At 42.5% G+C, this 19329-nt stretch overlaps 1 protein-coding gene and 1 long non-coding RNA gene across 5 annotated transcripts in view; one reads left to right on the top strand and one right to left on the bottom strand.

Moving 5' to 3' along the window:
* Positions 1–15650: 15650 nt before the first annotated feature.
* Positions 15651–17939, bottom strand: LOC141407051 (uncharacterized). The gene is made up of 3 exons (XR_012414001.1): positions 17736–17939; positions 16522–16708; positions 15651–15753 (listed from the first exon to the last, which is right to left on the bottom strand). It is a non-coding gene; the product is annotated as an uncharacterized lncRNA (long non-coding RNA).
* Positions 17309–19329, top strand: part of FBXL17 (F-box and leucine rich repeat protein 17) — a 546079-nt gene continuing 544058 nt past the window's right edge. For all 4 annotated transcript variants that reach the window (XR_012413998.1, XM_065545845.1, XM_005557482.4 and 1 more), the window contains exon 1: positions 17309–18722. Coding sequence is in view for 3 of the 4 variants with exons in the window: in XM_065545845.1 (XP_065401917.1) it covers positions 17727–18722 (996 nt within the window). In the remaining variant the exon portion in view is untranslated. The remainder of the gene's footprint in view (positions 18723–19329) is intronic.

Here is a 19329-nt window from a genome sequence, read left to right as displayed (position 1 = left end):
ACAGCCAGTGCTTCCCCCAGGTGCTCTGTCCCAGGGAGATGGCTGTTTTATCTAAAAGTCCCTGACTAGGGCTATGCCCCGCCCCCCACCAACCTTCAGCATCCCAGGTCAACCTCAGACTGTGCTGGCAGTGAGAATTTCAAGCCAGTGGATCTTAGCTTCCTGGGTTCCATGGGTTTGGGACACGCTGAGCCAGACCACTTGGCTCCCTAGCTTCATTCCCTTTTCAGGGGAGTGAACAGTTCTGTCACTGGCATTCCAGGTGCCACTGGCATATGAAGAAAAAAAAAAAAAAAAAAAACTCCTGCAGCTAGCTCAGTGTCTGCCCAAACAGCTGCCCAGTTTTGTGCTTGAAACCCAGGGCCCTGGTGACATAGGTGCCCGAGGGAATCTCCTGGTCTGTGGGTTGTGAAGAATGTGAGAAAAGGGCAGTATCTGGGCCAGAGTGCACTGTTCCTCATGGCACAGTCCCTCACGGCTTCCCTTGGTAGGGGAGGGAAATCCCCTGACCCCTTGCACTTCCCAGGTGAGATGATGCCCCACTCTGCCTCAGTTTGCCCTCCGTGGGCTGTACCCACTGTCCAACCAGTCCCAATGAGTTGAACTGGGTAACTCAGTTGGAAATGCAGAAATCACCCACCTTCTCTGTCGATCTTGCTGGGAGCTACAGACTGGAGCTGTTCCTATTCGGCCATCTTGCCAGCAAATTCCCACCCTTTCTCATTATTCGGGACTTTTATTGCTTCTTAGCTATTTTACCACTCTATTAGTTGTAGTAAACTGTTAGTAATTCAAATGACTTTTGTTGGTTATGATGCAATTGATTATTTCCCTGTGGAATTTGGAGTTTGACCAATTTTGAATCTATTGAATTCATTTCAGCACTCTGGATTACCTCTATTTGTGTCTTCTTTGGAATCTCCTTGATTTGGTTCTTTACCCTTTTCTAGTTCCTTCAAAAACTGAGTTAAAACATTCTTTAACACATCTTTATTTTATTTTTTTGTTCAAGATTCATCATTTTACCTTTAAAAACATTTAATATCCTTTAATAATGGCTTAAGACATACATAATTTATTATAAAAGTCCAGTTATACATTCAGGAAAGTGAGGATAGCTTTGGGATCGTTCATGTGATCCAACTATGTATGTGGCAGGGTGTTGGGGATACAATAATGAATATAGAAGACTAGTTCCTTCCTCCCAGAACTTACAACCCAGTGAATTTCCTGGTCCTTTCTATTGATTCATCCATCCACTCACTCTTCTACACTACAAATGTTTATTGAAGCATACTGTTAGTACTACAGCTCAGTCACATTTGGGTTGAATAAACTTTTTCAATCTAGCCTTCAAGCCTTAAAGACATATTTAACAATGTTGCTGGGTCAGGCACGGTGGCTCACACCTATAATCCCAGCACTTTAGGAGGCCAAGGCAGATGGAGCACAAAGTCAAGAGATTGAGACCATCCTGGCCAACATGGTGAAACCCTTTCTCAACTAAATTACAAAAAAAAAAAAAAAATAGCTTGGCATGGTGGTGTGCATCTGTAGTCCCAGCTACTCAGGAGGATGAGGCAGGGGAATTGCTTGAACCTGGGAGGCAGAGACTGTAGTGAGCTGAGATCGCACCACTGCACTCTAGCCTGGCGACAGGGTGAGAATCCACCTCAAACAAACAAAAAAATGTTGCTGTAGGAAACTGTGTAATGCATTCCACCCAACATTTTTTGATGAAATAAAAATCTTAGTAACATTTCTCAAGCTTTTTTAAATAGAAGAGGAAAAGGACCTACTCTCATAATTTCTCATGACTACAAGACTAGTAACAACTGACCAGGCACAGTGGCTCATGCCTGTAATCCCAGCACTTTGGGAGGCTGAGGTGGGTGGATCACGAAGTCAGGAGATCGAGACCATCCTGGCTAACACGGTGAAACTCCATCTCTACTAAAAAATACAAAAAATTAGCTGGGTGTGGTGGTGAGCACCTGTAGTCCCAGCTAATCGGGAGGCTGAGGCAGGAGAATGGCATGAACCTGGGAGGCGGAGCTTGCAGTGAGCCAAGATGGCGCCACTGCACTCCAGACTGGGTGACAGAGCAAGACTCCGTCTCAAAAAAAAAACAAAAACAAAAACAAAAACAAAAAACAAAACAAGACGACTAGTAACAATTTACAAATAAATTTTTATTCTATTATTGTATTGGGAACTAGATTATCTATGGAATGTATGTACTTATTCAATGATGCTGTTGTTATTGAAAATGTTTCTCAAAATTCTTTAGAATTGCCTTCAAATATACAAGTACACTATTCTGAATACCTCAGTGAAATATTCATCCATTTAAGGAGGATCTGATTTTAGAAAGGGCCAAAAGTCTTTTGGAAATAATTTTAGTCTCATTTTGCGGATAAGAAACTAAAGATAAAAAATAATTTTTAGATGACTTCTTTTCCACTTTCCTTGAGTCTTTTACTACAAAAAATGTAGGAATCATCCAAAAGACTTTTAGCATTTTAAAGTAATATAACGTATTAATTATATAGTACTAAATGAAATTCCCACTTGAGTCCTTCCAATCCTGCCCCCCGCCTCATTTAGCAGTGGGTGCCACTATTAATGATATTAGGTATATTAATGCCAACTTTTTCAGGAGTTTATAAAGATAGAACTATATGTACTAATCACACCGATTTTTAAAACCTGGAATCATGCAATACATATTTGTCTATAATTTTCCTTTTATTCATAGCCATTTACTATGGGCTTCCTTTTAGTCAGAATAAGAAGATTATTATTCATTAGTTTTAAGAGTTATTCAATATTTTTTTGTAGTGGCAGATCATAGTTTATTCAACCATTTTCCTATTAATGGTCATTTGTTTTAGTATATTGCCATTGCACAAGAAAAGAAAGAGTCTTCAATGGACATCTTTACATTTGTATCTGAATATTCTTGTACCATCATTTCTGTAAGATAAATTTTGGGAAAAACTATATAAATGTATTTTAATAGATTTTTCTAATTTGCTTTTTCAAAAGACTGTAGAAGTTATTACTCCTCCCAAATACTCTTGAAGAATATCAGAGAATAGCAGTTTCCACATGCTCACCAACACTGGATTGTATTAATCTTTTAAGTTTTGACAATGTGATGAGTGAAATGGAATCTCATTGTTACAGAAATTCGCATTTTCCTGACCAATAAGGAAGTTGAGTACATTTTAATGTATTTATTATTTTTATGTTTTTCTTCAAATATTCCTTTTCATATTTTTGTCCATTTTCCCATTTTATATTGCTTTCAAATTTTTTATTAATTTCTAGAAGCCTTCTAAATATCAAATATCTAAAGATCTCTATTAAGTCTTCATTCCATGTAAAACATCTTCTCCCAGTCTTTTGAGTTTGTTCACATGTGTCACTAGCTATGCACAAATGTGGCTGGGCGAGGTGGCCCATGCCTGTAATTTCAGCACTTTGGGAGGCCAAGGTGGGAGGATCCTTTGGGTCCAGGAGTTCAAGACCAGATATTAGTTGGGCATGGTTGTGTGCACCTGGGGTTCAGGCTACTCAGGAGGCTGAGTCAGGAGGCTTGCTTGAGTGCAGGAGGGGAGGCTACAGTTAGCCATGATAGTGCCACTGCATTCCAGCCTGGGCAACAGGGTGAGACATTGTCTCAAAAAAATAAAAATGTATAATTTCTTAAATACAATCAAATCCATTACTCCCCTCTTTAAAATTACAGCTTCCCTGCATTGCTTAGGAAGCAATTTTTTATTTCCTATGAAAAATAATAAAATAATAATTTGCGTGTGAAATAGAAAAACTCCAGCTTCTAAGTGAAAATGAGAAATCTTATTTTTAAGCCAAAAAAGTAATAATGAATTCAACTCACATAGCTTCAAAAATCTAAAAAAAACTATAAACGAAATGACTATAACATATTCAAATAATACAATATGATCACATAAAGTTTATTATAATAATGTGAGGATGGCTTACTAGTTGGAAATCTGTTGATGGAATTTATCACATCAGTAGGACAAAGATTTAAAAACGTATAATTATTAATATAAATGCCCCCAAAATAATGAATCTGTATCCAATTTCCACTGCTGGTCGTTTAAAAAATACAAAAATAGGAATGCAAGAATAGTATTTATCTCAAATAGCCAAAATCACACTTAATTTGGGAAGCACTGGAATCATTAGTTCTTATATTTCAGGTACATGACACCTTTGCTTGTTTCATCACTATTATTTGATCTTGCTTGGAAAGTTTATGCAAATGAATAAAATTAAGAAAAAGAAATGTAAGTTATTTATATAGAAAAATTAGTCAAACTAGAAGATTGGATGATTTTCCACCTAAGAAACTTTAAATTCAAAAGATATAATTCAAAAGAATGAATAAGCAAATTCATTCAAGTGAATTTGTAGAGATGGGCATCTTGCTATGTTGTTCAGGCTGTTCTCAAACTCCTGGCCTCAAGCGGTCCTCCGGCCTCAACCTTCCAAAGTGCTGGGATTACAGGTGTGAGCCACCATGCCCAGCTAAAGTGGTTTGTAACAAAATACTTATACAACAAGCACTACATTCCTACATAGCATTAATTACACTAACTAAACAATATGCTAGGAAAAGCATCAATTTCCAGTAGTACAAATGCTATGAAGTAATGAGAAATATTTTAAAATGTCCAGGAAAATGCAGTATTTTATTAAGGAACATAAAGCTTTGAGTAAATGTAGAGCTATATCATGTTTCTTAAAGAAATATTACTATTTAAAAATATGTCAGCCGTGCGTGGTGGCTCACGCCTGTAATCCCAGTACTTTGGGAGGTCAAAGTGGCAGTGTTGCTCAAGTCTAGGAGTTTCAAATCAGCCTGGGCAACACAGTGAGATCATGTCTCTACAAAAAATACAAAAAATTAGGTGAGTGTGGTGGTGTATGTCTGTGGTCTCAGCTACTTCAGGAGGCTGAGGTGGGAGGATCACTCGAGCCTGGGAGGTCTAGGCTTCAGTGAGCCATAATCCTGCGACTGCACTCCAGCCTGGGCAAAAGAGTTAGACCCTGTTTCCAAAAATAAAAAAAAACAAAACTATGTTAATTTTCTACAAATTAATTTATAAATGTAATTTAATACTAACCAAAGGTCAAATGAGACACTGAAAAATGATTCTGATATTCATCTGAGTCTAAATTGATGAGATGAACCCTGAATATTTTGGAAACATATAAATAATAATGACTTGATCTATCAGACATAGAAACATTATTAAATTATAACTAACACAGGATGGCACTGGTGGTGGTACTAAATGATGAATGGAACAAAATAACACTTTCCAAAAATATACCTCCAAATTTGGTATATAATAAAGGTGACAGTTCAGATCACTGTTACAACTTAAAAGACATTGTCTGCTTAATGCAATGTGTGCCCACAGATTATTCACCTCATTTCAATAACGATCAGTGTAATGGTTAATACTGAGTGTCAACTTGATTGGATTGAAGGATGCAAAGTATTGATCCTGAGTGTGTCCGTGAAGGTGTTGCCAAAGGAGATTAACATTTGAGTCAGTGGACTGGGAGAGGCAGACCTACCCTAAATCTGGGTGGGCATCATCTAATCAGCTGCCAACACGGCTAGAATAAAGCAGGCAGAAGAAAGTGGAAGAGCAGACTTGCTGAATCTTTCAGCTTCCATCTTTTTCCTCCCGTGCTGAATGCTTCCTGAACTTGAACATCAGACTCCAAGTTCTTCAGCTTTTGGACTCTTGGACTTACACCAGTGATTTTCCAGGGGCTCTTGGGCCTTTGGCCACAGATTGAAGGCCGCACTGTCTGGTTCCCTGCTTTTGAGGTTTTGAGACTTGGACTGGCCTCCTTTCTCCTCAGTTCATAGATGGTCTATTCTAGGACTTCACCTTGTGATCATCTCCTAATAAACTCCCCTTTGTGTGTGTGTGTATATATATATATATATCTCCTATTAGTTCTGTCTCTTTAAAGAACCCTAATACAATCAGCATACCCTATGTTCCCTCTTGCTTTTTTCGTTTGCAGTATCATTTGAAAGAAGGTTGTAAATACTGTTTCACCTTAACTATTTCAGTATGCGTCTCCTAAAGAAAAAAAACGCATTCTATGTAATCATCATATACTTTTAATGCCTAAGAAAATTAACATTAATTATATAATATCTAAATGCAGTCCATATTGAAATATTCCCAATTGTATAAACACAATTTTATTAGTGGTTTTATTGGATTATTTCAGACCAGAATATATTCCGAGTTCATATATTTCATTTGGTATTTTTGTTTCTGTAGTCTCTTTAGATCTAGTTCAGATATCCTACTTTTCTTTCATGACATTGAATTTTTGATATCTTGTAAATTTTTGTTCTATAATCCTTTAAAGTCAGGTTTGTTGAAGTATAATTTATGTAGTGTAAAATTCAACTCTTTTAGTATATACTTTTATGAGTTTTTACAAATACATTCAGTGATGTAACCATCACAATCAAGATAAAGAACATTTCTAACTCCCCAAAAAGTTCCATTGTGCCTCTTTGTTGTAAACACTTTCCTCTTCTGCAATATTCTGGCAACCACTGCTCTATTTTTATCCCTACAGTTTTGCCTTTTTAGGAAAGTCATATAAAGGGAATCATACTGCATGTAGCCTTTCAAATCTGACTTTTTACTTTCCATATTTGTTTGAGAGTTATCCATTGTGTGGATGTACCAAAATTTGTTTATCCATTTATAAGCGGAAAAATTTTTGGTATTCGGGTGTTGACAATTATGGATAAAACCTCTATAAATACTTGTATACAGGCTTTTGTGTAAACATATGTTTTCATTTCTCATTGGTAAACAGCTAGAATTGAGACTGGGAAATCATATTGTAACGGTATGTTAAATTGTATAAGAAATCGACAACATGTTTTCCAAAGTAGCTGTACCATTTTGGATTTCCATCATCAGTATATGAGAGTCCGGCTGGGTGTGGTGGCTCATGCCTATAACCCAGTACCTTGTGGGGCTGAGGCAGAAGGATCACTTGAGGCCAGGAGTTCAAAGCCAGCCTATTGGATTTTTAGTTGTTCCATATTCTTGCCAACACTTGCTATGTCACTCTTTGATTTCACCATTCTAAATAGTTGTGTAATGGTGTCTCATTATGGCTTTAATTTGTATTACTCTCATGAACAATTATGTTGAACTCTGTTTCTAGGTCTGGAAGGGATAGTTTTAAGCTGTCTGCTATCAGAAAGACTCTACCCCAGTGAAATATTAAAGCAATTTCTCCATTGTCTTTGTTTCCCCCTTTCAAGTCTTTTCTCTTTTGGCTGAGAAAATAAAACCAAGCCCCGATGCTTGTCTCAGTCTACTCAGAAGGCTGACAGAATTTTCCTAACACTGATTTTTTTTTTTTTTTTTTTTTTTTTTACTTGTATGGATTATGTTTTTACTACCAAAGGAAGAGAATGAGTTAGTCAGGAATCATCTGGAATTCCTTGAAAATTATTATGGATGGTAGCAGAAATGATGAGCTCTATTTCTGCCACCCTCACTTTCTCTTTCACACATATACACATATGAATACCTCACATAGTCTAAAAAATGGTGGCTTTTCAGAAAATGTATTCCATGCTCACGTTCTATTCCAGAAACTGTTCTTCACTCCATAAACCCTCCCTTCAAAATTTCTTTTCAGAGTAAATCTTTTCTAACTTGATCTTAGCAAATATTCCCTTTAATGTGCCTGAAAAGGATTTTCTTCACAGACTACTCCCCAAAACTTTATCCATAAGAAAAAACTATGATGCATATTTCAATATTGTTGAGGTGTAGATTAAAATATAAAGGCACAGTTAGAAATGGGACATTTCAGGGGTGAGAGAAAGCTGGTAGGTAATAAAAGTAGATGAAACAGTGTGAAACAGGCAATGTAATTTAAAGTAGGTTTTGGGGTTAACTTCCCTTAGAATTAACTTCCTTTAGAAACAACATATTTTCTTGCAGTTCTTTATGGATTCTTGTCACTTTCCAATGAGTATGTGCTTTACAAAATTTTTTCAGTGAAGATTCTGACACACTTTACTCCTCCAAGTAAATTTTCCTTTTTTTTTTAATTTATAAAAATGATGGGGGGAAAAAGATGGGAGGATATTACTTATCATTTCATGGCTGACATGGAAAACAGCTATATTAAGTTTTTAAATAGAGGTCCTCTGGATCCACAGCACATGAAAATAGCACCTACCACTAATCTGCAGTTATGTTACCTATTGGTAACTCAGCAGTGAATATCTTTGATTCGTAGTGCAATAAAGATTCAAATTATTAAAATTGGACCCAATTCATTAATGTTTAGAGATGTCAATATTTACAAATGTTGATGACAACAGGCAGGAAATATATTGATTTGCCAGGGAAAATCACTGGCAAAAAAATGGGAATTTGGAAGACTTCCTGCCTCTTAGTATTCTCCCCAAGACACACACACACACACACACTCTCTCTCTCTCTCTCTCTCTCTCTCTCTTCCAAAGTAAGACTTAAATGAAGATATAAAGCAGTTTTGAAAGGGAAAGAAGTTAGCAAGGACAGCATACTACCCATGAAAATGGTTCTCAAGCTTATAAAATGAATTGTCCTGGAGGGAGCAAAAGATCCTTACACCGATAATTTACTCATTCCCATTTTTCAATTGAGAATGGGAGAGGTGACTCAGTAACAACTGTTGTCGAACAAACAAATTTAAGGATACTATGTTTCAGGCCTGGCATGGTGGCTCATACCTGTACCCAACATTTTGCGAGGCTGAGGCGGGAGGATCACTTGACTCTGGGAGTTTAAGATCAGCCTGGACAACATAGTAAGGCCTTGTCTCTACAGAAAATAATTAGTGGGGCATGGTGGTACTTGCCTGTATTCCCAGCTACTCAGGAGGCTGAGGTAGTAGGATCGCTTGAGCCTAGGAAGCTGAGGTTGCAGTAAGCCATGATTGTGCCACTGCCCACTTTAATCGGGATGACAGAGTTATAACCTATATAAAAATAGAAAAAAAAGATGATTCCATCTGTTTGAACAATTGAGTATAGATAATATTTTAAAATACCTGTCCCCTTAGCTTACTTAACATGTAGTTAGTAGGAAATAATGGACCCTAAATAATGGGCCCTAAGTATGGTTGATCCATTTGCATCACAACATACTATAGGTATGACTGAACACACAATAACCTAAAGATGATAAACAATAATATATAACTAAAAAGCAAGTAGAACAGAATCAAGACCTACCCACTCCATACAACACTGGTGATATGTTGATAAAGTATCCTGCCATAAGTTTAAGAGAGTTTATATAATTTATGAGGCTACAGAGAAGAAAACTATCCACTCCCTAAGTGGTAACAAAAACCAATGCCTCATTACTTTCCTCAGGAGCCAAAAATAAAAATAAAAATAAAAAATCTAGGAATTACTAAAGCCAGCAGTATCAGATCTATTAGATAGGTGAGAGCCACCAGCAGTGGCTCTGATGAGTGATCTGCCTCACTACTCCTGCCACCCTTCCTCTCTTGCCCACCTGCCTCAGGAGGGATTACATATAACTTAAATGGTTATTTCCATCCCTCCAGTTTCTGGATTCTGGTTATAATGATTTTACCTCCAGACATAGGGAATGAAATAGGAAGGGGCAACCTGCTACTCATCAGACTCAGGGTAGAGCACACAAGTTTGGGACATAGACATTTCGTTATAATAATACAACAAATTCTCAACACATGGGAGTTGTAAAGGTGATCTGTCATTTCTGAGTCACTAAAAGTAGATTTAATAATCTGGCTATTGCGTGCAAGTATGCAACCATTTAAAAATTATATAATAAGGGCCAGGTATGGTGGCTCACACCTGTATTCCCAGCACTTTGGGAGGCTGAGGTGGGCGGATCACCCAAGGTTGGGAGTTCAAGACCAGCCTGACAAACATGGAGAAACCCCGTCTCTACTAAAGATACAAAATTAGCCAGGTGTGGTGGCGTATGCCTGTAATCCTAGCTACTCGGCAGGCTGAGGCAGAGGAATCGCTTGAACCTGGGACAGGGAGGTTGCAGTGAGCAGAGATCGTGCCACTGCACTACAGCTTAAGCAACAAGAGCAAAATTCTGTCTCAAAAAAAAAAAAAAAATTATATAATAAGAAATACAAATGTTATTACATTTAGAAGGCTGGGCGTGGTGGTTCACACCTGTAATCCCAGCAGTTTTGGGAGGCGGGTGGATCATCTGAGGTCAGGGGTTTGATACCAGCCTGGCCAACATGGTGAAACCTTGTCTCTACTAAAAATACAAAAATTAGCTGGGTGCGGTGGCACATGCCTGTAATCCCAGCTACTTGGGAGGCTGAGGCAGGAGAATTGCTTGAACCTGGGAGGCGGAGGTTTCAGTGAGCCAAGATAGCACCACTGCATTCCAGGCTGGGTGATGGAGTGAGACTCCTTCTCAAAAAAAAAAAAGAAAAAAAAAAAAGAGAAAAAAGAAATTTAGGAGGAAAAACATTTAATGTTAGGGAGACACATGCAATTTAATTATTTTTTCTATAAGCACTATTTCTGTCAGTTGAAAATGAGAAAATACTAATTATAGAATATAGACACACACAAAATTGAATATAAATAGTTGAACATCTTTGTGTTATACTAATTCCATTTAAGTAAAAGATAAATATGTGAATCTTAAGCAAAAAAATAAGCCCATACCTTTGTCTCAATTATCTAATTTATGTAAAAGTGGGAGAACAACAAATAGTCTGTGCAGGTATTAACTTCTGATTAGTTGTTTTCTTTCACGAGGTTAATCTTTGAATTATGGATACTTGATCATTTGGTTTCTGCTATTAAAACTACATCAAGTTTTGGTATCCATAGGACTGTATTTGAATACAAGCTTTATTTCACGTAAAAACATTTCCATTTGATGCAAAAACGAATTTCCAGAAATGAAGTGACTTAAAATAACACATTTATTCTCTCGTAGTTCTGTAAGTCATAAGTCCTGGCACAGGCTCAGCTAGGTTCTCTGCTCAGGTTCTTACCAGGCTGAAATCAAGGTGTCAGCCAAGCTGTGCTCCCTTCTGTAGTTCCGGGTATTCTTCCAAACTCATGTGGTTGTTGGCAGAATTAAGAATTCTGTAGGAAGGCGTGCTTTCTTGCTGACCATCAGGTAGGGGCTACTCTCAGTTCTTAGAGGCCGCCCGCCATTTTCTGCCATATAGGCCTCTCTACAACATGCAACTTTACTTCTTCACGGCCAAAAGAAAAGTATTTGCTGTTGCTTTCAATCTCTCTGACTTCTCCTTGACCCTCTTTTTTTTTATTTTTTATTTTTCTTTGAGACAGAGTCTCGCTCTGTCACCAGGCTGGAGTGCAGTGGCACGATCTCGGCTCACTGCAACCTCCGCCTCCCGGGTTCAAGCAATTCTCCTGCCTCAGCCTCCTGAGTAGCTGGGACTACAGGCTAATTTTTTTTTTTTTTTTGTATTTTAGTAGAGACGGCGTTTCACCATGTTGCTCAGGCTGGTCTCGAACTCCTGAGCTCAGGCAATCTGCCTGCCTCGGCCTCCCAAAGTGCTAGGATTACAAGCGTGAGCCACCGTGCCCATCTGCTCCTTGACCCTCTTTTTAAGAGTTCACTTGATAATGTCAGGTCCACCTAGGATAATCTGCCTTTACTTATTTGTTTCTTTTTGAGACAGGGTGTCTCTCACACTGTTGCCCAGGCTCTAGAGTGCAGTGGTGCAAGATCATGGCTCACTGTGGCCTTGACCTCCCGGGCTCAAGCAACCCTTCTACCTCAGCCTCCAGATTAGCTGGGACTACAGGTGTGAGCTACCACGTCTGGCTAATTTTTAAATTTTTTGTAAAGATAAGGTCTCTTTATGTTGCCCAAGCTGGTCTCGAACTCCTGGACTTAAGTGTTCCTCCTGTCTCAGCCTCTGAAAATCTGCCTTTAAAAATCAGTTGATTAACAAATTTAGGTGCTGGCAATTTGAGAGTAAACAAAGTAGGAACTAATTCTGATGGGAATGATAGTCAACTAACACAGAAACACCACAACTGCGGACTGTGGTAACTGCTGTGAAGGAAATGAACAGGGCAGTGTGACAGAGTGACTGGGGAAGAACTCTCATGACAGGAGGTGATATCAGGGCTGATATCATCTGGAATCTCAGAATGAATCAGTCAAGAGAAGAGCTTAGGGAAGAACAGGCCAGGCAGCAGCTGAACTTTCACATCACGTCTGAAACAAATTATTCAGGAATATAGATTGTCCTCCTGAAGGGAATTCTCTGGAAACTTGTTTTCCACTATCATCTTTGGCCTTGAGTATTTTAGCGAAAACACAATATAACATGTACTGAACACCTGGGTGTTCCATGATTTCAAGATGCATAAAACAATGTCTTTCTAGGCCATCCATCATATTTACCACAATTATTGGGATCAATGGCATGTGATCTTTGTTCTCTTTGTGCGTCACTGGTGCTATAGGATGTTTTAGATATTTACCACAACCACTATTATCCAACTTCAAGCATGAACACCTTTTACACAAGGCTGTCTTTTTTATAGGCAAATGTGAATTTCAAATTGAGTATAATCTATGTTAGCAAAGAAGAAAGAAAAACTTTTCTTTTTACCTTGTTTTGCCACATTTTAAATTTATATACTGGTGGCCGGGCGCGGTGGCTCAAGCCTGTAATCCCAGCACTTTGGGAGGCCGAGACGGGCGGATCACAAGGTCAGGAGATCGAGACCATCCTGGCTAACACGGCGAAACCCCGTCTCTACTAAAAACACAAAAAATTAGCCGGGCGAGGTGGCGGCGCCTGTGGTCCCAGCTACTCGGGAGGCTGAGGCAGGAGAATGGCGTGAACCCGGGAGGCGGAGCTTGCAGTGAGCTGAGATCTGGCCACTGCACTCCAGCCTGGGCGACAGAGCGAGACTCCGTCTCAAAAAAAAAAAAAAAAAAAAAAAAAAAAAAATTTATATACTGGTTTTCAGTGTGAATCTCAGTAGGCCATAACTCAAATCTACCTCAGGTTGGGATATTATTCAAATATGTAACTATTTTATATTATAGAATCCATTATTTCACCACAGTAAGTTATTCACTGAAATAAATCATAAGAACAAACAATTTGGGGGTTTTCTCCCTATATTCATCATTCCCTTCCCTCTATGCAATTCAGAAAGAATTCATGAAATCCTGACAACTCCACAATCAGACATATTTCTCAATAACAACCTTACTTAATTATTCTCAGAATGCCTACATTCTTTTATTGTTTTTTGAGATGGAGTTTTGCACTTGTTGCCCAGGCTGGAGTGTAATGGCGCAATTTCAGCTCACTGCAACCCCTGCCTCCCGGGTTCAAGCGATTCTCCTGCCTCAGCCTCCTGAGTAGCTGATATTACAGGCAGGCGCCACTGGGCCCAACTAATTTTTATATTTTTAGTAGTGTGACGTTTCACCATGTTGGTCAGGCTGGTCTTGAACTCCTGACCTTAGGTGATCTGCCCACTTTGACCTCTCAAAGTGCTGGGATTAAAGGTATGAGCCACCACACCCGGCCCTAAATTCATACTTTTAAGGCTTCTCTACAGACCCTTTGAACAACTTTAACTGGCATCTAAGAGCTTGCTTCTCCTCTAGTCTGTCTTCTACATAGTAGCCTGATTATCTTCCCAAAAACTGAACAAAATCCCTGTCCTCATGGAGCCTATGTTCTGATTGAACCAAAAAATTTTTAAAACGTGATAATAAGCTATAAAGAAAATAAAAACGGTAAGGTGAAAGGGCAAAGGAGGGATTAACTTTAGATAGGCTGGTGACATTTGATAATAACAACTGCTAATGCCCTCCAGCTAAAGAGCAGCAGGAAAACAACTAGATTTAAACCAAGGTGGGTTTAATGACTTGTTGCAGGGAGGAAAAGAGCAATGAGGAATGAAGTTGGGCAGGGGCACTCTCACTAAGAGGGTATTGGTATTGTGAAAAACATTATAGGAATGAGCTTCTGTTAGGTGATTTTGGGGAAGTGTCAACGTTTTGCTTTGGATTGGATGCTGGCAGGAAACAGGTGATCCTATAACTGAGTATTTTAATATTTGCGATCTAGAAGGCAGGAAGAATGGATCAAGGTTAAGGTTGTAATTGGCCAAGAAACAGTGGTCACTTATATTAAAAAGAATGTTTGGTCATTTTTGTGGTTTAGAGACTGTTCTTCTATTTGCTGTGTTCAGACATGATTATGGAGGGGTCTTATATTTGTCTTGTCTATTGTAGTCATAAAGTGACTATAACTGATGTTGATGTTTTGTGAGACTGTTTATATTTGACAAAACACTGAGAACTGAGAATGCCAGGACCACTGCCAGTACCACAAATGCCTAGCTAATAGTGCCTATCCAGCTCCTGGCTGTCCGGGGTTGGTTCCCACTGCAACTCCGCCCCCTCTGCCCCCACAACTAGCAAAGCCATCAGCTGCTACAATTGTCTCTATAATTCCAATTTATGACTCTTATTCATAATTCTGTATCTTTAACATTTACAACATTGGTATTATTATTTAGGGTACTGAGTTCCAAAACTCATTACAGCTCTCCTGATAATAGTAGTAGCTTATTTAATCATTGATGAAATATACAAGACCGTGACTCTCTGCTATTTGCTGTGGTAAATAAAAAGAAGGGTTAGAGACAATCCTAAGCCTCAAGGAATTTGAAGTTTTTTTTGGAGAGAACTAGTGGTGTGATAATGGTGGGTGATGAGAACAGACATGCAAAATATCTCACCTATAAAAAACAAGTATCTTTTGTCAGCACAGAGTACAACAGGTAGACCAAAGACAATCTGCTTGTGGTTGAATGGTTTAGGAACTGGGAGTAACAAAACATATATTGTAAAATTTAGGAATGACTTCAGAACCCCCAGAGTCAGTTGCTTCATCTCTAAAAACAAGACATCGAAGTTGGATGGTATGTGTAGTTCTGATACATTTGCATGGTACCAGGCTGTCTGTACAGGAATCACATAGGGAGCTTGTTATCAGGTAGAGATTCAAGGGCCCCGTATCCAGAAAACATTAATCATCCTAAGTTTTTGAGATTCATCCATGCTTTTTTTCTTGGGTTGCTGAGTAGTATTTAATTAGATGAATATATCAGTTTATTAATCCATTCTCCCACTGATGGACATCTGGGGAGTTTAGTTTTTGGTGACCATGAATAAAGTTGTTACGGACATTTTTTGTATGTCTTTTTATCGATATATGCTTTTATTTCTCCGGATAAATACCTAGATGTGGGACTGCTGGCTCACAGGGCAGATGTGTATTTATATTAAATGCACAGGTCACATTTTTTTTTAAAAAATGAGACTGTGTTTCACTACCCTGCTCAAGATGGAGTAGAGCAGCTATTCACATGCATAATCATAACAAACTGGGCTCAAGCGATTCTCACACCTCACCAGCCCTGCTGTAGTTTGAAAGATAGGTACAACCACAACTGGCTCTGATAGGTTAACATTTTTGACATAAAGTTACAAAACATTTTATAATACTCTTGCCTTTTGTGAAAGTGCAGCCGAGTAGAGATGTCAAAGGATCTGTAATAAGTCCTCAAACACTGCTCTGGGGCCCTGGAAGATTCCCCTACAGGCAGATGGATGAAAGTTATGTGGATTATATGTGTAGGTAAATGTAGTTCAGGCAATGCATTTGATAGTGAATAGCGTGTATGTCTGTGAAACCTTTTGACAAATATTTGCTTCTAGAATTCCACATCACTGTCATTAGGCTCTGAAAGAAGGATCCCTGAATGTGACAGACTTAAGATTAGTCATTTCTGACAAAGAGGCCACAATAAACAAATGTTGGATAGCATGTTTGAGTGCAGACTGGGTGGCGCTGGCCACTATAGTGGTAATAGCAATGTAGGTTCCAACAGAGGTCTCTAAGTCACTGGGCCTTGAATATTGCAATACTGCTCCCTCAGTCAGCTCTCTCAAGTTATCCTTAGCAGATTTTTTTTTTAAACAGCTGCCACTTCACTTCCACCCTTCAGCAGGTAACCAAGCTCTATCTGAAGGAAAATAGAAACCATCAGAAAGGAACTCTCACCTTCCGGCTAGAAACATCCACCTATCTATATTCATCCTTTATCTACCTTTCGTCATTCTCTGTAATCACAATGAAGAAAGTGTCCTTCCTAAAGCACTCTCCATTCCACCTTCTCCTATTTCTCTCATTGGAGTCGCTCATTCCCATCGGTATTTGCTTCCTCCAATTCTTCGCTTGTGAAAGCTAACTTCTCCAGACCAGGTGCCGCTCTAGTAGCTGCCCTAGCTCTCTAGCCTCGATATAGTCAAACCTTCTAACGGACTGCCTGCACAGCTATTTCCTCTTTCTCATCCGACTCACCAAGGTTTGTCATACAGCCGGCACTGCACCGTCATGTTTAAAATATATAACAGATGGCTAGACAGCATTCCGAGGGTGCAGACAATAAAGTGATCTACAGCTTGTAGCCTGGGTGTTGGATGGCTCATTGGGTGGGGAAGCTGTTATCTTTCCACCGTGCACAGGTAATTTGATATATGCTTTCACTCTGAAATAAAGTTGTGGAAAGGCAGTAGTACGCAACAATTAATAAAACACAAGTGAGTAAACAGTGATGCCGCACAACCAATCAACCCCTCACATGACTTGGGTGCGTATCACCCACCGGCCGCATCTGCCACTCCGCCCAAGGCGCGGTCAGCACCCACGCCGGCCCTTCCGGCGGAACCCGCCTCGCGGCTTCGAAGTGGCCTGGGTTTCCGAGTCAGGGGTGGTGATAGGGGTGGAAGATGAGGGGAAGAGCCGAGCGGCTACCGGCCAATGGCAGCTCTTGAACTTACACCTCGAGACGTCAGCGCGGCTGTGTAAACGGATGTCACACAGCTGGCTCGGAAGTGTCTCCTCCCGCCTTAGAAAAGCGGCGCACGCCCAGCAGCTTCGGAAAAACCTTAGGCGGCTGGAGGGAGGGGCGCGCGCCGCACCCCGCGAGCCCAGAGCTCCATACCCTAGCCGGCCGGCTTCTTCCCGTAGTGCCGTGTGGCTGCCGTTCCGGGTGAGCAGCGGGCGCTAGCGTCCCCGCCACGAGCGCGCCACCGCAACTGGCTCCGCCCCCTGCCGGAACGGGCCGCGCGTTCCTGCGGCTCCGAGCAGAGTCGCGGGCGCGCGCGCCGGCGGCAGATCCGCAGTTAAAATGGTCCGAGCGGGACCCGGCCTTGCCCCCGCTGCCGCGCTGACTGACTGAGCCGGCTGGCCGGGCCCGGACTGGTCACCTAGCCGGCAGGCTCGCTCGCTCGCTCACTCCCTCGCGTCCCCAAAGCTCGCGCCCATCGTTCTCCCGGCTTCCCTGGGCAGAGCATGTAGCCCCCGTCGGGCACTCCGGCGGCCCGCAGCTGACGCCCACCCCCCACCGTCGCGTGTGTGCCCGTGTGTGCGTGTGTGTGCGCAGGGAGGGCGACCCCGCCGTGGGCCGGGGGCCGAGCCAGCGAGCGGCCTGCCCCGCTGCCAGGAGCCCGCCTCTCTGGGTCTCCCTCCCTCCCGTCCCGGTCCCCCTCCTCGGGGTCTTCTATATGGGCCACCTTCTCTCGAAGGAGCCGCGTAACCGCCCGAGCCAGAAGAGGCCTCGCTGTTGCAGTTGGTGCCGCCGCCGGCGCCCTCTCCTCAGGCTGCCCCGCCGGACCCCAGCCAAGGTGCCCCCTCAACCGGCGGCACCCCGGAGCCGGGACTGCTTCTTCCGCGGGCCCTGCATGCTCTGCTTCATCGTGCACAGTCCCGGCGCGCCCGCCCCCGCCGGCCCAGAGGAGGAGCCGCCGCTCTCGCCGCCGCCGCCGCCGCGGGACGGGGCCTACGCTGCCGCCTCCTCCTCCCAGCACCTGGCGCGGCGCTACGCGGCCCTGGCCGCCGAGGACTGCGCCGCTGCCGCCCGCCGCTTCCTGCTATCCTCGGCCGCCGCCGCCGCAGCCGCTGCCGCCTCGGCTTCGTCGCCCGCCTCCTGCTGCAAAGAGTTGGGGCTGGCTGCGGCCGCCGCCTGGGAGCAGCAGGGCCGAAGTCTCTTCCTGGCCAGCTTGGGGCCGGTGCGCTTCCTGGGGCCGCCCGCCGCCGTGCAGCTCTTCCGGGGACCGACACCGCCGCCGGCCGAGCCCCCTACGCCCCCCGAAATGGTGTGCAAGCGGAAGGGGGCCGGGGTCCCAGCCTGCACCCCCTGCAAGCAGCCCCGCTGCGGCGGCGGGGGCTGCGGCAGCGGCGGCGGTGGTGGTGGGGGAGGGCCTGCGGGGGGAGGCGCTTCGCCGCCCCGACCCCCCGACGCCGGCTGCTGCCAGGGCCCGGAGCAGCACCCGCAGCCGCTCTGCCCCCCGCCCTCTTCTCCCACCTCCGAAGGTGCCCCTACCGAAGCTGGCGGGGACGCTGTCCGAGCCGGGGGCACCGCCCCCTCGTCCGCCCAGCAGCAGCATGAATGTGGCGACGCGGACTGTCGGGAGCCCCCCGAAAACCCCTGCGACTGTCACAGGGAGCCGTCCCCCGAAACCCCAGACATCAACCAGCTGCCGCCGTCCATCCTGCTCAAGGTGGGTCTGGGCGAGAGGCGCAGGGATGCTCGCTTTCCCCCACCCTCGGCCCCCGCCTCTGAGGCTTTCTCTCTCCTCCCCCTAAACGCGGAGGAGGGGGGTTCCCTGACAGTCTAGGGACGTCCGAAGGGGAGACTGGGAAGCCAGTGGGGCCTCTGCGTATGACCTATTTTTTGAAGTAGGAGCACTTGGAGTCTACTGAATGTCTTTTAATAGCTTGACTCTGTAACCCACCATTCAGGGTTCAGCTATTATTAGAATCCCAACCCAGTCGTTTAGAAACTTCGCAGGTATTCTGTGGAAAAGAAAAAAAAAATTAATCGGGAAGTTTATACTTAGTGGGTAAAGGCTTTGCGTATTAGTATTTGAAGGTCTTCAAACATTACTTTTATGTTTGATGATTGGTAGTTAATGTCAAACAGTTATTATTGAGCATTTACCATAATCAGGCGCTGCACCAGAACTTTATATATATAATATCCCATTTATTCCTTCAGTTAAAGCTGCGAGATAAATACTGTTAATATCTTTATTTTATACCAGAAGAAACTGACTTCTCCGTGCTGTGGGCCACTGTTTACAGTAGTGAGTCAGGCAGAAGTGGCCT

The sequence above is a fragment of the Macaca fascicularis genome, chromosome 6 (genome assembly GCF_037993035.2).
Source record: "Macaca fascicularis isolate 582-1 chromosome 6, T2T-MFA8v1.1".
In the NCBI taxonomy this organism is placed as follows: Eukaryota; Metazoa; Chordata; class Mammalia; order Primates; family Cercopithecidae; genus Macaca; species Macaca fascicularis.
Note: the sequence above shows the minus strand (reverse complement) of the source record. Positions and strands in the feature narration are given on the sequence as shown.